We start from the raw sequence: 16,315 nt of genomic DNA on the forward strand, positions 1-16,315 counted from the left end.
TATAAATAGATAAAATAGCTCTCTAGCTATTTCTTCTTATTTAAAGGTATATTTTAATTAGTATAATTTATCTATCCTATAATAATAAGTAATACTTCTATAATCTAGTATAATTTTAAGTAATTTGGCTAGTCACTTCCTCTCCTAATCTATTATATTATATTAGTCTAATAAATTATATCTGGAGATATACCAGCCAATCAGAATACCTACCAGGCCCCATCCTAGGTCTGATGAAGATTCATCAGACCAACCCTTGTGGATTATATACCAGCCAATCAGAATGCCTACCGGGCCCCATCCTAGGTCTGATGAAGGTCCATCAGACCAACCCTTGTGGATTAGATAGGGTCCTAAAACATACGGCGTGGTATATATAGTAGTTCAATGTAAAGATTCTTTTATCATAGGGCTCTGTATTCTGTAATGGCAGTTGGGAGGGGCTTGGTAATCCCTGCGGTAGTTCCTATCTGTAGTTCTTTCGCTTGCAAATCATGCAGTTGTCTAGGTATCTATGAGTGATTTTGTTCTATATATCCCAGTAGTAATGTTGCTTAACGAGTTTCAGAGCCTTCGTCTACCCTAAATGTATGGTTAAGAATTAATAATATATCTTGTCCAGAAGCTTTGTTTATAAGTTCCCTGCAGCTAATACTATAGGATATTCTTTAAATAGTATAGTAGCTTTCTAGGTCTGTAGTGTTCTCTCTTTCTAGGGCAAGACTGATTCACTTGCGGTTGGCTTCGAGAATTTAGTCTACTACTAGTATTTCTTTGTCTAATAGTATTCCAGCAGTTTGTCTAAAATAAATAATAATAAGATAAACTATATGTATCATCAACTTGATAGTAGTATAGGATTAATTGAGAATATGAGAAATGGCTTATAAGAATACCAAATCTACTATATTAGAGTATCCCTGTACTTAGCCTCTGCAGGAATCTGGGGCTACGATACACTTACTACTAGTAAGGTATCACTATTGCAGTGTGGGAGTTCCGCGATGACCATCCGCTCCTCCAATACCACCAGGCGATCATCCAGACGGCGGAGATGTGGAATTCTTGGAATTACCTGATGTTCTTTTCGTTCAGTCGCGTTGTATCTGGAAAGTCTCAGCATACTAGTAGGGTGGTGAGTTGAGGCAGGGTGCAAACCTTCTTCACTCTGGATCTGGAGCACTCAGCTCATGATTAAACCCACAATCCATACTCCCCGTTGGCCTGTGGCTCTTACGGAAATTGGTCAAAGCGGGGAAAAGTTCACTTACAGACAGTTTCAACCGAGTTAGAGAAGGAGGGAGATGGCGGCTGGACATTTCAGACAGCGATTGTGTGTTTGCGGCCAAGCAAGGGATGGGGCTATCCACAGATTGGACTCGAACAGTGATAAGTCCACCACCCCGAGCCCGAGTAGGCCATGCTTGGCAAATCTGGACCCTCAGGACTCTTTTTCGGGGTTTATATCCATTCTATACTATTTACTGGAATCAACTCCGTACTCGAGGGTGTCATGGCCAAGTCTCTTCACTCTGTGCCAAGGGAGTCAGTCCGTCATCAGCCCTTCTCGGTGGCCGCGGAATCCGGATAAAAAGGAAACCCTCCCCCTTGCCCCCCTTGATTAGTAGTTGATACGCACGGGGTGGATCTTGGCCTTCTCTCTGCGTCATTAGAACATTCCCCGAGCCGTGCCATAAGACCCTGTTTATAAATGATTTGGACTCCCATGGTCAGGTTGTTTGACCTGCCTCAGTACACAGCACTTCTTGGGGATGGACTCCAACCCGGCTGACCCTCGGCTCGCAGCCATCAACAACCAGAGCCCACCATGTCTAGAGTTTGCCAGCACTCCCAGCTCGAACTCGGATGGAGGAATTACTTTGGCTGAGCAAACGGGAAAGGAGCTCGGCCCTCTCACTCGCCTGGCTCGCACACTCAGCGAAAAATCCAAACATTCGCAGCATCCCCTTCCTTTTACCACACAAAACGACGCGCTCAATCCGCATAGTCCTCACTTCAACGCGCGGGCCTGGGCCAAGGCATTCTACGAGTTTCGCTACAATTCCGAAAACAGTCCCTCCTCACGGGTGGCCGGGGTCGCGATCAAAGACCTGAATGTGGCCGGTTATGGGAGTCCGGTAGACTACCAGATGAGCGTTGGGAATGCTCTGTTCAAGCTACCAATCCTCCTCCGACAGTTTCTCGGTGGGACAAAACGGAAGATTGAGATACTGCGAGGTGTCGACGGGCTACTTCGTCCAGGCGAGCAATTATGTGTGCTGGGACCCCCAGGTGCAGGCTGCTCGACCTTGCTCAGAACCATTGCGCAGGAAACACACGGCTTTGAAGTCGACGCGGCATCATACATCAACTACCAGGGCATCACGCCAAAACAGATGTCCGCCCAGTTTCGCGGTGAAGCCGTCTATACGGCTGAGGTCGATGCACATTACCCCCAACTCGTCGTGGGGGACACGCTGTACTTCGCTGCCCTTGCCCGCGTTCCGCGGGAGATACCTGGGGGGATGACAGCTCAGGAGTATGCCACTCACCTCCGGGATGTGATAATGGCACTGTTCGGGATCAGTCATACCATCAACACTAAAGTCGGGAACGACTTTGTACGGGGAGTGAGCGGAGGGGAGCGAAAGCGTGTCACCATCGCCGAGGCGGCATTGAGCTATGCTCCGTTGCAGTGTTGGGATAACAGTACACGAGGCTTGGATAGTGCCAATGCTGTGGTATGCATTTCCTCTGACTGGGTCCTGTTCCATTGTCGTTTCGCGCACGCTGACCTCGTTCAGGAGTTCTGTCGGACGTTGAGAACTCAAGGTGACATCTTCGGGGTGACGTCCTGTGTCGCCATCTACCAGGCACCCCAGGCGGCCTACGACGTAAGTCAAGATCCCCCAGTAAATGGACCAAATCTCACGAACCGGCCAGCTTTTCGACAAAGTGACCGTTCTTTACGAAGGACGACAGATCTACTTTGGTCCCGCGCAGGAAGCTAGGGATTACTTCATTCGCCTGGGATTTCACTGCCCCGATGCACAGACGACCCCCGACTTCTTGACCTCGATGTCCAGCCCTGTTGAACGAATCGTTCGCCCCGAATGTGAGCATACCGTGCCCCGAACCGCCGATGAGTTTGCCCAGCGGTGGCAAGATAGCCCCGAGCGCCAGGCTTTGCTTGACGAGATCAACCATTATGTTGACCAGCACCCGTTCCACAACTCGGACCTGGATCAATTTGTGTCGGCACGACAAGGGGAGAAATCCCAGGTCCAACGGCGGCAGTCTCCATACACCTTGTCGTACTGGGGCCAGATACGCATCTGTCTCTGGAGAGATCTGCAGCGATTGAAAAACGATCCAAGCGTGACTCTGGTAATGCTCATTGGAAATTTCTTCGAAGCGTTGATCATCTCTAGTGTATTCTACAACCTGCCGGATAATACGTCGTCCTTTTTCTCTCGTGGGGCGCTGCTTTTTATGCTGGTCTTGTTAGCGGCCTTTGCAAGCATGCTGGAGATCATCAACCTGTACGAGAAACGGTCAATCATCGAGAAGCACAAGCGCTACGCCCTGTATCATCCAAGTGCGGAGGCTATATCATCCATCATCATGGATATGCCCTACAAGATCATGAACCCCCTGCTCGTCAACCTTGTGTTGTATTTCATGGGAAACCTGCGCCGGGAACCAGGGGCATTTTTCTTCCTTTATCTAATTGCATTTTCGATGATGATGGGGATGTCAATGTTCTTTCGCTTCTTCGCATCAATAACCAAGTCGCTTGAGCAAGCTCTTGCGCCCTCGTCAATTATTCTGCTTGCGCTAATCCTGTACACGGGATTCGCTCTCCCTGTCAGCTACATGCGCGGCTGGGCCTCGTGGATCCGGTGGCTAAATCCGGTCTCGTACGGTTTTGAAGCTGTGATGGTCAACGAGTTTCACAATAGGGAGTTTCCTTGCGTCTCTTTCGTTCCCTCTGGGCCCAGTTATGAGCATGTGTCGAGTATAGAGAAGGTCTGTTCGACGGTGGGAGCAGTCCCGGGTTCTAACGTCGTGCAAGGCACCGCCTTTGTGCAAGCCTCGTATGGTTACGAGTTCAGTCATCGCTGGCGCAACTTTGGCATTATCATTGCTCTGACCATTGTCTTGGCCATCTGTCACCTGGTTACCACCGAACTCGTTTCTAGCCAGCGCTCCAAGGGTGAAGTGCTAGTGTTCCGGCGTAACAAAATGCGTCAAGCCTCCGCGACGCAGCAGAGAAGGGACGAAGAACACGGGCCTGGCGCTGGAGTACCGGTAGAAAAGGTTGCAAGCCAGGGGTCAGAGAGTATCTCAGGGGTGGAGAAACAATCATCCATCTTCCACTGGGAAGATGTGACCTACGACATTAAGATCAAGGGCGAATCAAGGCGCATTCTGGATCATGTTGATGGCTGGATTCGTCCAGGCACCTTGACAGCACTGATGGTAAGCCCCTTTTCGACATGTCTGGACCCCAGAAATAATTCTAGTCATACAGGGCGTCTCCGGAGCGGGCAAAACCACCCTACTAGATGTCTTAGCAAGTCGCACGACCATCGGCCTTATAGGTGGCAACATGCTGGTTGATGGTCGAATACGAGACGAGTCTTTCCAACGGAAAACCGGCTACGTGCAGCAACAGGATCTTCACCTACACACGTCTACCGTCCGAGAGGCCCTCGAGTTCAGCGCCCTACTCCGCCAGCCGCCTCAGTACAGCCGGGCGGAAAAGCTGGCTTATGTCGACACCGTCATAGATCTTTTGAACATGCGAGAGTATGCTGACGCCATTGTAGGAGTCCCCGGCGAGGGCCTCAACGTGGAACAGCGAAAACGACTGACAATAGGGGTGGAACTTGCCGCACGTCCCAAACTCCTGCTTTTCCTCGATGAGCCAACCTCGGGTCTGGACAGCCAGACCAGCTGGTCCATCTGCAATCTGATGGAGACTCTGACCAAGAACGGGCAGGCCATTCTCTGTACAATCCATCAACCATCGGCGATGTTGTTTCAACGCTTTGATCGACTTCTGCTTCTGGCCAAGGGCGGCAAGACGGTTTACTTCGGCGAGGTTGGCCAGGGATCCCAGGTTTTGATGGAATACTTGGTCCGTAACGGGGGATCTGCCTGTCCCCCGGGGGCCAATCCAGCAGAGCATATGCTAGAAGTGATCGGGGCTGCTCCAGGAGCCCGGACGGACATTGATTGGCACACGGTGTGGAGAAACAGCCCCGAATACCAGGATGTACAGAAAGAACTCGCGAACTTGAGGGCATTGGCGAGCCAGCCCTCTCCTCTGTCAGATCCACAAGACAGGTCAAGCTATGCCGAGTTCGCCGCGCCCTTTTCTGAACAATTGAGTCAGGTTAGCCGCCGTGTTCTCCAGCAGTACTGGCGCTCTCCTTCCTACATCTACTCCAAAGCCATATTGAGTGTTGGCTGCGTAAGTCCTAGTCGCTCCCCTTCAGCTGTGGTTGCTGGTGGCTGATCGCCGTGTCCTACCTGTAGGCTCTCTTCATTGGCTTCTCTTTCTTCAACGCCGACAACACTCGACAGGGCCTGCAAAATCAGATGTTTGGTGTCTTCCTCTTCCTGTTCGTGGTCGTCCAGCTTGTCATGCAGATTATTCCATCTTTCGTCGCCCAGCGGACCCTCTACGAATCTCGCGAACGGCAGTCCAAGACATATGCGTGGCAAGCATTTGTTCTCTCCATCATCGCGGTGGAATTCCTTTGGAATACGGTGGGTTTTCCCGTGAATCTCGATTCTGGTCAGTGCTGAACAAGCTCCCATAGGTCATGGCGATACTTTCCTTCTTGGCCTGGTATTACCCCGTTGGGCTATACCGCAATGCCGAATATACTGGGGAAGTGCACAGTCGCGGTACCCTTACTCTGCTCCTTATCTGGGCTGTATTCTTGTTCACCAGTTCGCTGGCACACATGTTGATCGCAGGGATGGACAGTGATCAGCTGGCATCAGCGCTCTCCAACATCCTTTTTATCATGATGTATGCATTTTGCGGGATTCTGGCCACCCCGGATGCTCTTCCTGGGTTTTGGATCTTCATGTATCGAGTCAATCCCTTGACCTACCTGGTCTCCTCCTTGCTATCGACAACACTGGGAGATGCCCCCATGCATTGCGCTGACAATGAGGTCTTATCTTTCTTTGCTCCCTCTGGAATGAGCTGTGGCGACTACATGCAAGCGTATCGGTCGGTCAACGGCGGCTATGTCTTGAACCCGAATGCCCGGGGCAGCGAGCAGTGCAAGTTCTGCAGCTATGACTCGACTAATCAGTACCTTGCTAGTCTTCAGATCCAATTCTCAGACCGTTGGCGGGATTTCGGGCTACTTTGGGTATACATCGTGGTCAATACTGTGGGAGCTATTGCGTTCTACTGGACTTTCCGTGTGCCCAAGGGTAAGAAGACTTAGAGGTCTTCTATCGTCAGGTGTCTCTCTTCTCCATTTCTCCGTGTTGCTACTCATTTCTATTTACGTGGGTATATCTCTAATATTTGTCACTGCCAAGTTGCGGTTCTCCCTCCACTGTGCCCTGTATTGTCATATCTCAAGTTGCACGTAGAGCGTCATGCTCTCCGTGCTCCACCGGAATTCTGTTATACATATCCCTTTTTTCGCGGAATTGAGATGCTATGTAAATATTGCCGGTAAGAACCTGTGAGTGAAAGATACTTGACATCTTAGGGTTTACACATTTCCGTGTTCTCGCCCGGTGAGTTCCACTCGAAGCCGGTCATGTAGTTATCTGGAGTCACAAAGTCGAAAGTTTTTTTTTTTTCTTGAGGATTTAGTCTCCGGTTAAAGGATTGTGCCACTATTTTATCTTTCAGAGATACATCATCATTCCTGGTCCGGTTTGATCCAGGGATCTTGATAATGCCTGCAGAAATGGCACACCGTCCAGAGTGGTTGTGGGTTGTTGGTCGTGGGGGATGACTATGGCACCATTCCAGCGGATCTGAGTTGTATTCGTCGCGTGGGATTGCAGAAACCCAAGGGCTCCAGACTGTTTCCCAGGCCTGGACTTGATTGAGAAGCCTTTCTCTCTTCCCTCTCATACCGCCGCATGGACTTGCTTGCGTCGTGTGAGTGTAGTAATACAGTGATTCAATGGACAATGACGCTAAGGATATTTACATGCTTCCAAACAACTCTAAACCCGTCTATCTTGCTCGCGTATCCACCTAGGCGGACTTGCTGACCTCTCCCTTGACCCAGGCCTCGAGACCACCAGCGGCGATGATAGCCTGCACGTTGGCAGGGAGCTCGCCCACCTGCTCCGTCCAGCTCTCGCCACCTTCGCCTTCCTGCACCTCCACCTGGCTTCGCTTCACGTCCCACGTTAGAGTCCAGCCGGTACGGCGAGTAGGCTGACGCTCGGTACCAGCGCCAGCAGATGGCTGAGAGAAGCGAGCGCGGAGACGCTCAACCAGCCGGGGCACCTCGAGTCCCATCAGGGCGTTGTTGATACTGTTGCGGGAGAAGATGTTCCCAAAGCTTCCAGCGACCACCAGAGGGATTTGCTTGGCCAGGATGGCCGTGGCAGCCTGTTCCCGGGAGGATCCGCAGCCGAAGTTGAAGCCAGCCACGAGAATGTCGCTGGGCTTGGCGATTCCGTGAAACTCGGGATCGTAGTTCTGCATACAGGCCCGAGCCATGTCCTCCTTGGAGACGTTGTCCTGGTAGGTGAGTTTGCCGGGGTAGATGCTGTCGGTATCGAGGTTGTCCGCATCGCAGAACAGGATCTCTCCGCTGATCCGCTCGGGGAAGCCGGGCAGGATCTCGGTGGCCGACTTCTCGGAAGCACCCTGGGCCGTCTCCACGCGATCGATGAAAGATTCCATTTGCTGCAAGAGGTTGGTGAGCTGCTGCTCCGTGGTGGGTTCGCGACCGGTCCCAAATCCATAGTCCACACCGGCCCACTCCTCCGGGGGCACCTGGAAGGCGCCGGGTCCCGAGATGACACCGCTGAGAGCGCTGGCAGCCACCACTTCCGGGCTGGCCAAGTATGCCTGTGCGTCACGCGAGCCCATCCGACCCTTGAAGTTGCGGTTGCTGGCACTAATGCCCACCTCTCCAGGCTCCAGCAGGCCCTTTCCAAGGCCAATGCAGGGGCCGCATCCGGCAGGGAGGGGCTGCGCGCCCGCATCGAGCAAGATTTGCCAGTCACCCGTCGATTCAGCAGCCTCCTGCTCGGGGGCAGAGGCAGCCGCGATGTAGAACTGAACGCCCTCGGCAATCTTCGGGGTCACACCGGGGTTCGCCTTGGCGGCGTCGCGGAAGACTTGGGCAGCAGCGGCCAGATCCGATGCACGAGAGTTAGTGCAGGAGACGATGTAGGCGCGGTTCACTTTGATGTTCTTGGCAGCGAGCTCGTTCAAGGGGGTAGCGACCTTGACCGAGTTGGGGCCCGAGACGTAGGGGGAGAGACTAGAGAGATTGAGGTAAAGCTGTTTGGCATATTGGGCATCCGGGTCGGCAACAAGGGGGTTGGCGAACAGCTCGTCAATCCTCTCGTGGGTGATGCGCTCGCGCGTGGTTCGATCGTCGGACAGGGCTGCCTCGGTCGCCTTGTACCGCAGCCAGCGCTTGAGGGTGGTATCAATGGGGAAGAGACCGGTGAGCGCGCCCCATTCGGTGGTCATGTTGGCGATCGTCAACCGACTGTCGACGAGCAGACTGGCCATGGTCTCCTCCGAGCCGGTGAACTCAATGGCGTGGTTCAGGACATCGCTCTTGAAAAGCCCACACAAGGCGACGATCACGTCCTTCCCCGTAACGCCCACGGGGAGCGTCCCGGTGAAGGTGACCCGCGCCACCGGGGGAATCTGCCACCAGGTGCGCGAGGTGGCCCAGATACTCGCAGCATCCGTCCGGACGACGGCGGTTCCCAAACAGCCCACTCCGCCATAATGGTTGCTGTGACTATCGGAGGCAACCGCCATGGTGCCCGGCCACGCATATCCCTCTTCCACCATCACCTGGTGTCCGATACCCCGTCCTGCAGGGTAAAAGTCGATCCCGTGTTTGGCAGCAAAGGCCTCGATCTGTTGGTATTTCTGAAGATTGGATGGGCTGGTATTCTGGACATCGTGATCCAGGGCCATGACGATCTGCTTCGGGTTGTGCACCTTGGTGGCTCCCATCGACATGAACTTCAGCGCCACCGGCCACGAATTGTCATGCGTCATACAGTAGCCAGGCGCGAGACTGATGTAGTCGCCACTGCGAACGAGTTTTCCGGGGGGCAAACCGACGGCATAGCGCTGCACGATCTTTTCGGTCAGGGTCTGGGGGGTTCGGTTCTCGGCGGGAGTTGTCGCGGGGGCCTGCTCTTGCTGCGAATGAAACCCTTGCGCTCTCGCAATCGGAGTGGTGCTCAGATAGCGAATGGAACGCGAAGGGAGCGATGTAGCGCCGGATCGAAGGGGAAGGGGGATTCTCGTGCTAGAGACTCCGAGCGACGGAGCAGACCGAAGCCGAAGCTGAAGCTGAAGGCGTTAGAGGGAGATTCGCGAGGGAGGGAATTTACTCACCGGTCGGCGCAACAGATTGCAGAGTTGTCTCGCCATTCTCTTGCTCAACAATGAAATATCGAACACGAGGAAGGAGAGATGGAGGAGGTTGAGTCACACACTCACTGCAGAGGGAACTTGGAAATCAAAGAATTTTCCCCGTCGCCGATCTCGCAATGACCCAAAAAGGCTAAGGGGGCGAGAAAGAGGCTGGTCAGGTGATCTGGGGTAATGCCAGCCACTCACACCCCGCCATTTCTAAGCAGTCAGTGGCGGCCTGAGGCAGCTATCGGGCGGCATGACTCATTTATCACGGGATTACGTCTATATAGTATAGTATAGTATAGTATAGTATAGTATAGTATGGTATAGTATAGTTATACTTGGTATAATCCCTATATGTTACTACTTCAGATATGCATTAATTTGAATCACTTAAAGAAGTGTGTGTTCCCTGTTAACAAGATTGCTACTCTATATACACCCTTTGCTGTACCCTCTACCCCGGATCAAACAGGAAACCTTCATGCTATTGAGATCGGAGACGCCGGAAATCGCTTGTGCAGCTCACGGAAAATGTCGGCGGCACTCACTGCATACGTGGTCATGTCCGAGTCATCTTGGCCCACCACCATACAATAAAGGGCCCCATGGGCCCCCGCGTCCACCACCCATGCCCCAATATCTTTGGGGAAAGAGACCATGCTCAAATGGTATTGGTATGCTGCCGTCAGATGGTAGCCCAGTCTGAATGCATCGGTCCGGACGGGATGGCGAGGGCTGCTGCCCAGCAAGCACCACAATGTACCCCGGGGAGAGGTTTTGCTCACCTTGGATGGACTGAGCATGAGCCATCCCCCAATCTGGAGGCGATTGCATTTGGGACTCTGATCGCACAGACGAAACAACGCCCAGTCCTGCTCGAGGGACCAATAAATCGGGTCGAGCATGCCCGTATCTTGGTATTCAGGCAGATAGCCCACAGCATGATTGTCATCACCGTCCGTAGCGTACCGGTACATGGTGTCGGATCGGAAATCCACACGATACCGCCTTCTATCTCCATCGGGAGTTATCCTTATATCTTGAATGAATGGATTCAGGGCTGTGAGGGCATAGTATACTCCATCGATGATCACAGTTCCTCCTATGGTCGCCGTCCGGTCCGAACCGCTGGCCACTCGAATTCGAGTGCCACACAAGTTCTCCATTGGCTCCGTATCAGGAAGAGTATACATATGGGGGTTGGTTGGTTGGTTGGTGGATGCGGCTTGGGTCATTTCTTCCAGTTGGACTGTCGCGATCATGGCTATTTATCTTGTTCGTGGGATCTATCTTGCTTGGTGGTGCTTTGTGCGGAGCGGGAACGTTTCTTTATATGTAGCCGGAAGATTACATTCTAGTACTACTAGCATCATTCTTGCGGACACCCATCACAAAACCACTCACTTGAAAGGAGACGCAGTAGTCTTTCTTTGAACCTTCTTTCGGCCCAGAGGGAATGTCAAAGGTTATTGTCTAGAGATCCAACCTGGAACCTAGGTACCTAGCGAGTGAGGACGTCCAGAACCGCTGATTGGGCCTCGTCCACCACAACCCTAACTGCCTCGGCGAGAGCTTCATCCAAATCGCCCACACACTCCACACGCCTGGCCCAGAGATTTCCATTGGCCGCTGCCTTGGCAATACCGCCGTAGTCGGGTCCATCGGCGACGAGGGAGATTCCTAGCTCTTCCTTCGAGAGCCCGACCGCAAGTCCATCCGGGTGCACATCTTTCAAGCACTGACTGGTGGCGTTCCAGCCGCCATTATTGAGGATGATGGTCACAAAGGGGCACTGATAGCGATGGCTGGCCAGTACACGGCCGTGGGGATGGAAAAGACAAAGCTTCCATCCCCCATGATGCTGCACACAAAGGGCCGGGCCGCCGAGGACAAATCCTGCTCGGTCTTCTGCTGGACCGCCGGTCGATGGGAGAGATGGTACCGTGCTGCGGCCAGATGCACCCCAATCGCAGCTCCGCCAGCCCATCCCAAGCCGCTGCCTCCCTTGGTGAGATGTGAGCCGAGTCGGTGCAGACGAAGCTGCTCCGTCATCGCCACCAGGTTGGTGACCGAGTCGGTTACGAAGATCGTCTCTTGAGGTAGCAGGTGGCGCACACGATTGCACAGATAGTCCACACTACAGGCTGCGTCCGGCGTCGAAAGCAGTGCAGCGGCACGAGCGTCAATTTGTGTCTGACCCTCGCGGTACGCCTTCTGCATGATCAGGGCGCGAGACTTCCAACTTTCACTGGCCTGCAGCTCGGACAACCGGGGAGATGCAGCGAAATAGCTGGTAAGCTGACTCAGAGCGGCCGCTGTATCCGCCTGGAAGGTGAGCGATGCACCAATATCGAAGCTGTTCATGCGTTCTTTGCGGGGGTCGAGGTCGATGTGGATGATGTGGGCCGTCGATGAAGGGCGCACTCGAGTCGGAATCCAAGGCACATCAGCATCCAACACTAAAATCACATCGGCCGATTGCACGGCGGGAGCGGCCCCCGTGCCGCGAGTCACGCAGGCCGGATGAGTCGCTGGAAAGCTCATCTCACGCAGCTCCGAGTCAAACACTCTCAGGCCCGGAATCATGTCGGCGAGAGCCACCAGCTCGTGGACTGCTCGGTGGTTGCGACCTAGATATCCGGTGATGACGAGAGGAGCTTGCGCTTCGAGTAACGCGGTTCCAATCACTTCGACCTGCTCGGTAGGGAGTGAACCCAAGAGGCAAGATGGCAGAATCTTTCGTCGCAGAGGTTGATCGCCATGCGGTAACGTGGTGGCCAGGATCTCTCGTGTCGCTGTCAGATACACAGGCCCGGGCGATCCTGTGGTGGCCATGAGAACTGCACGATGCACCACAGTAGACACATTGTGGGGTGACTTGATTTCGACACTGTAGCGACTGTAGGGCGCCACGAGCGCAGCTTGATCTCGAATGTCCTGGTACCATTGCACATGCTCCGATCGCGAGCCCACAGCCTCCCCAAGAAAGGTGGAGGGGGCGATCCCTGCCAGGATCACCACGGGGGCTCGTCCACTGGATGCATTGTGCAGTCCCTGGCCCAGCGCTGCCGTCCCCACATCGACATGGGCAATGACACTTGCTGGTCGGTGACTGATGCGCGCATAGCCATCGGCTGCCGACATGGCGACAAACTGAAGGTCTTCTCGTTAGTTCAGAGACGTGGCGTGGCGGACTCGGGAGACGGTGATTGACCTCATGTTGAAACAGGATCATCTTGGGATACTGCCGCGTGGGATCATTCTGTCGGCGCACATAGGCCTCGATGATACTGGGATGATCAGACCCTAGCACCGTGAATAGGTAATCCACTCCAGCCTGTTGCTTGTCAGTGCGTCTCCAGCTGCAGTTCCTGGTGGATGGCCCTACCTCGGCCAGAGCTTCCAACAGCTCATCTGCCACGGTCGGACCAGCTCGATCTTTTGATGCAAGATCGTTAGACATGGTGTCATTGAGGTCGTGTAGATGAAGGACAGAACCACCTGAATTTCCTTTTTGTTTTTCCTTTTTTTCCTGATCAGTTTCTTTTTGCCTGCCTCTTATCATTCATCACTTGCCCTTTAGGAAATCCGCCTTGCCTTCGACCGAAAGAAGGGTGGGGGAGTGGGGGGTGGGTTGAGGAAATGCACTGGCGGATTCAAGGTAGCCCCGCACACAGCAGGGGCCTCGAATTCTCTCAATTCATTTGCCAATCTTCGGAATAAAGTATTTGACCCTTGAGCCGAGTGGAGCTCCGAGGGATCAGACCATGACAGCGCTAAGAGATGATGGTGGTTCGAACTCCCTGTCGGAGGACTGCAACTATAAGCACTTGGTGAGACTTAGGGCTCCTGCCGCCGGGCTAAGCCGTCCCCCATTCTGAGACATGCAATATCACTCACTGCCTTTCAACACAGATGTGTGAGGGAACAGGAAAAGCAAGCTAAAAAAATAAAAAAAAAAAAAAAAAAAAAAAAAAGGGTTCCAATGCAGCGGCAAATGAGACAGGCAGAAGGTGGCCGGAGATAAAGGAAGACCACCAACTCTTCAAATAATCTTGCTTCAAGTAAGTTAAGTTATTGGAGTCTAGCTAGATAACAGATAATCATCTCTCTGCCGGCTCACTATGCATGGCAATATCGGTGGTCAGAATGATCTGGCCTTTGGCAATCGCCCCCTGGCTCCCGATGCTCCCCGCATCGGCCTCTGGCTCATGTCTCTCTCTTCGCCAGCCTGGCCCAGCTGAGTTCCTTCCTGTGATTCCAATCGACTCATGCGATAGCTGCGTCCAGTCCTGGTTCGGGTAGTTCGGCTATGTGACTTGCGGGATCCATTGGACAGAGAAACGAACCAACTGGGGACCAACTTCTGTGCGGAATGCTTCAAGAAGGGCAGGCAGGCACAGATAATGCCCGTACTGGCTTCGATCGCACTCCACAGCAAAGCGTCAAAGGACCCCCAGGTCGGGTCATGAATGGTGGTGCTGGCCTCCATGGCCCACATTCACGCACACGAACAATCCCATGCAGAACACCAGCATCACGCCAACCTTGCGAATCCGGTCCAGGTGAAGCTGAGCGAGCACTGGCAGCGGCATGAGGCAGACCCAGATATCCATCGCAGTGTTGTAGCCGGCCCATGACCACCGAAAGCTAGTATTATCGACACATTTCTTTGGGCAGGGTTTTGTGCCAGCTGGCCTGCACAGGAATGCACTGGAAGATGGTCGCTAGCACAAATCCAAAGGTGCTTGCAATGACGAGGCCAATGGTCACCCAGCAGACGAGGCGGAATGGTCGAGTGGGAAAGATTCGTAGGTAGAAAGTGAGGAAGCTAAGCTTGTTGAGGCAGAGAACGGTTTTGTAGAGGATTTGGAAAAGCGAGAAATACTGCGTCCCGGCGATTCTGTCAGCTGCAGTCTGCACACTGGCTTCGATCAGTTGGGAAAGATACCTTCAGCGCTAGGACAATGTTGCCCCCGGACCGTACGACATCGGCTCGATGACGACCAAAGGCATAGTGACAGGCTATATGCCCGCCCCCAGTCAGCATCACTGGATCAGCAGCGTTAAGGGGATCAAATCATACCCAAGTCGCCTATGACGGTATTCACAATTTGAATGACCTGGCTCTCTGGTCAGCAGGTAATCTCTGTATCGTCCTGGCGTGCAAGATATACCATTGAACTCTGAATGATTGCATCGTCTGCCGAGATAGGGGTTCTTCTGTACACTTTCCAGACAACTCGATGAACGACCAAAATACACGCAATAGCAGTCAGAGCCGCGGTCACCCGGACGAACAGCGGGCCTCTGTCCGGGACGTCGGCGACATGCTCAGTCATGGCTGTTCAACCTCTCCCTCTTCCAGAAGCAGACCGATCTTGAGGAAGATGAAGGAGAGCCGGGTCCTGGTGTGGCAAAGTCTTCTCATCGCTCGAGCAAAGGGATTGAAGGATTCAACACGCAGGATGAAGACAGGGCTCGCTCGGCCAACTTCGTGTGCGCCAAGGTTACTGGCTGAGAAACAGATCGTAGTCAGTCTACAGCATCAGCACCTTAACACCAATTTGGCACCGGTCCGGCATTCTTATCTGTACTGCCTGAAAAGTGGAAATGCCGATTCTTACTGTTCTGCATGCGAAGCGCCTAAGCAAATGCGCAAACTATACACCGTACAGGTACATGCGTGGTCCAAGACGGGAAATTTCTGCTCCACCATACTGCCACGCAGGGTTTCAGCTGCTTATGCACCGTCATTATAACGATCAGCCAGGGACGGGCATTCGATCATCCATGGGGACGAATTGTCACCTATTGAGGGGGCCCTGATACAGTCTAGTCGCTGCCGAATACTGCGCGTAGGCGGGATGATGACCCAGCCAGCATACTCGCTCACCCGGTAAAGCCATGAATAACAAAATGGCCCTCTGCTGCATCGCGCCATGAACAGGATGAAAAAATGCAGGCGTGGGTCCGGAGCGGGACGGGATTATCGATGAAATGTGGACGGGAGGAGGGGAGCGTCCGGACGATTTCCGCGCTCAGGGTCCGCGGATCAGAACCCTAATTACTGTATACTCCGTATGGTCTGGCCAACATGCAATTACCCTGTGAAATGTGGACCCTGGGTGCGATCGATACCCGGCTAATCATACGTGCTCTTTTATCGAATTCTTGATTATCCAGGGGAGCCGGGGGCACCAACTGGAGCCACTAGGGCTGACTATCAGACTTAGGCCCTTTTAGCTCCTGCATGATAGATTGCAGTGGGGCCCAGTCCTCAGCACATACACACCACTTCACAGCATATACTCAATAGTCTAATCTGGTCAATACCTGCAACCCACCCAAGCTACCAGCTTGCATGTTCCATCAATGACATGCTGGCCACAGGTCGGGCCAGCAGTTTCAAACGGAGATTATCTACTTTATACTGGCTTGGCCGAAACGCTCCCTTGCCACCCCTGACTACTGATTCATCATACTCCTCGGATTTTCCGCTTTCAATCCCACCTACAAAAGCCGACATCTCACGCCACGTGCATGGGTAGTTGCTTTTTTTCCCCTAGTCCCACTCTCTTGCCGACCGTTTTCGCAGTCGATATAGCCATGAAGAAGCATCATCCCCCGAGTTTGATCCTGGCTTTGGAGAAGAAGTTGTTGCGAAAGCTTGACTGGCGAGTCATCCCC

General features: G+C 53.2%; 5 protein-coding genes across 5 annotated transcripts; 1 reads left to right on the forward strand and 4 right to left on the reverse strand.

The window, feature by feature from the left end:
* The first annotated feature begins 1,679 nt into the window (after window positions 1-1,679).
* On the forward strand, window positions 1,680-6,827 carry BP01DRAFT_311039 (putative ABC multidrug transporter). The gene is made up of 6 exons (XM_025572439.1): window positions 1,680-2,741; window positions 2,805-2,894; window positions 2,944-4,482; window positions 4,535-5,479; window positions 5,545-5,778; window positions 5,832-6,827. The coding sequence occupies exons 1-6, from the start codon at window positions 1,773-1,775 to the stop codon at window positions 6,474-6,476; spliced, it is 4,422 nt and encodes a 1,473-aa protein (XP_025435442.1). The 5' UTR covers window positions 1,680-1,772; the 3' UTR covers window positions 6,477-6,827.
* A 16-nt stretch (window positions 6,828-6,843) lies between these two features.
* lysF (homoaconitase LysF) lies at window positions 6,844-9,705 on the reverse strand. The gene is made up of 2 exons (XM_025573093.1): window positions 9,602-9,705; window positions 6,844-9,550 (listed from the first exon to the last, which is right to left on the reverse strand). The coding sequence occupies exons 1-2, from the start codon at window positions 9,635-9,637 to the stop codon at window positions 7,250-7,252; spliced, it is 2,337 nt and encodes a 778-aa protein (XP_025435443.1). The 5' UTR covers window positions 9,638-9,705; the 3' UTR covers window positions 6,844-7,249.
* A 399-nt stretch (window positions 9,706-10,104) lies between these two features.
* Window positions 10,105-10,887, reverse strand: BP01DRAFT_388496 (uncharacterized protein; the record flags this gene model as incomplete). The annotated part of the gene is made up of 1 exon (XM_025577836.1): window positions 10,105-10,887. The coding sequence occupies one exon, from the start codon at window positions 10,885-10,887 to the stop codon at window positions 10,105-10,107; it is 783 nt and encodes a 260-aa protein (XP_025435444.1).
* Window positions 10,888-11,126: 239 nt separating this feature from the next.
* Window positions 11,127-13,238, reverse strand: BP01DRAFT_400862 (thiamine pyrophosphate-requiring enzyme; the record flags this gene model as incomplete). The annotated part of the gene is made up of 4 exons (XM_025578595.1): window positions 13,014-13,238; window positions 12,840-12,962; window positions 11,543-12,778; window positions 11,127-11,486 (listed from the first exon to the last, which is right to left on the reverse strand). Exons 1-4 carry the CDS (start codon window positions 13,188-13,190, stop codon window positions 11,127-11,129), a joined length of 1,896 nt encoding a protein of 631 aa, XP_025435445.1. The 5' UTR covers window positions 13,191-13,238.
* A 490-nt stretch (window positions 13,239-13,728) lies between these two features.
* BP01DRAFT_370908 (uncharacterized protein) lies at window positions 13,729-14,967 on the reverse strand (the record flags this gene model as incomplete). Its single annotated transcript, XM_025576635.1, has 7 exons — window positions 13,729-13,856; window positions 13,895-14,111; window positions 14,158-14,295; window positions 14,330-14,512; window positions 14,577-14,650; window positions 14,712-14,748; window positions 14,803-14,967. The coding sequence occupies 7 exons, from the start codon at window positions 14,965-14,967 to the stop codon at window positions 13,729-13,731; spliced, it is 942 nt and encodes a 313-aa protein (XP_025435446.1).
* Window positions 14,968-16,315: the final 1,348 nt, after the last annotated feature.

The sequence above is a fragment of the Aspergillus saccharolyticus genome (genome assembly GCF_003184585.1).
Source record: "Aspergillus saccharolyticus JOP 1030-1 unplaced genomic scaffold BP01scaffold_2, whole genome shotgun sequence".
Taxonomy (NCBI): domain Eukaryota; kingdom Fungi; phylum Ascomycota; class Eurotiomycetes; order Eurotiales; family Aspergillaceae; genus Aspergillus; species Aspergillus saccharolyticus.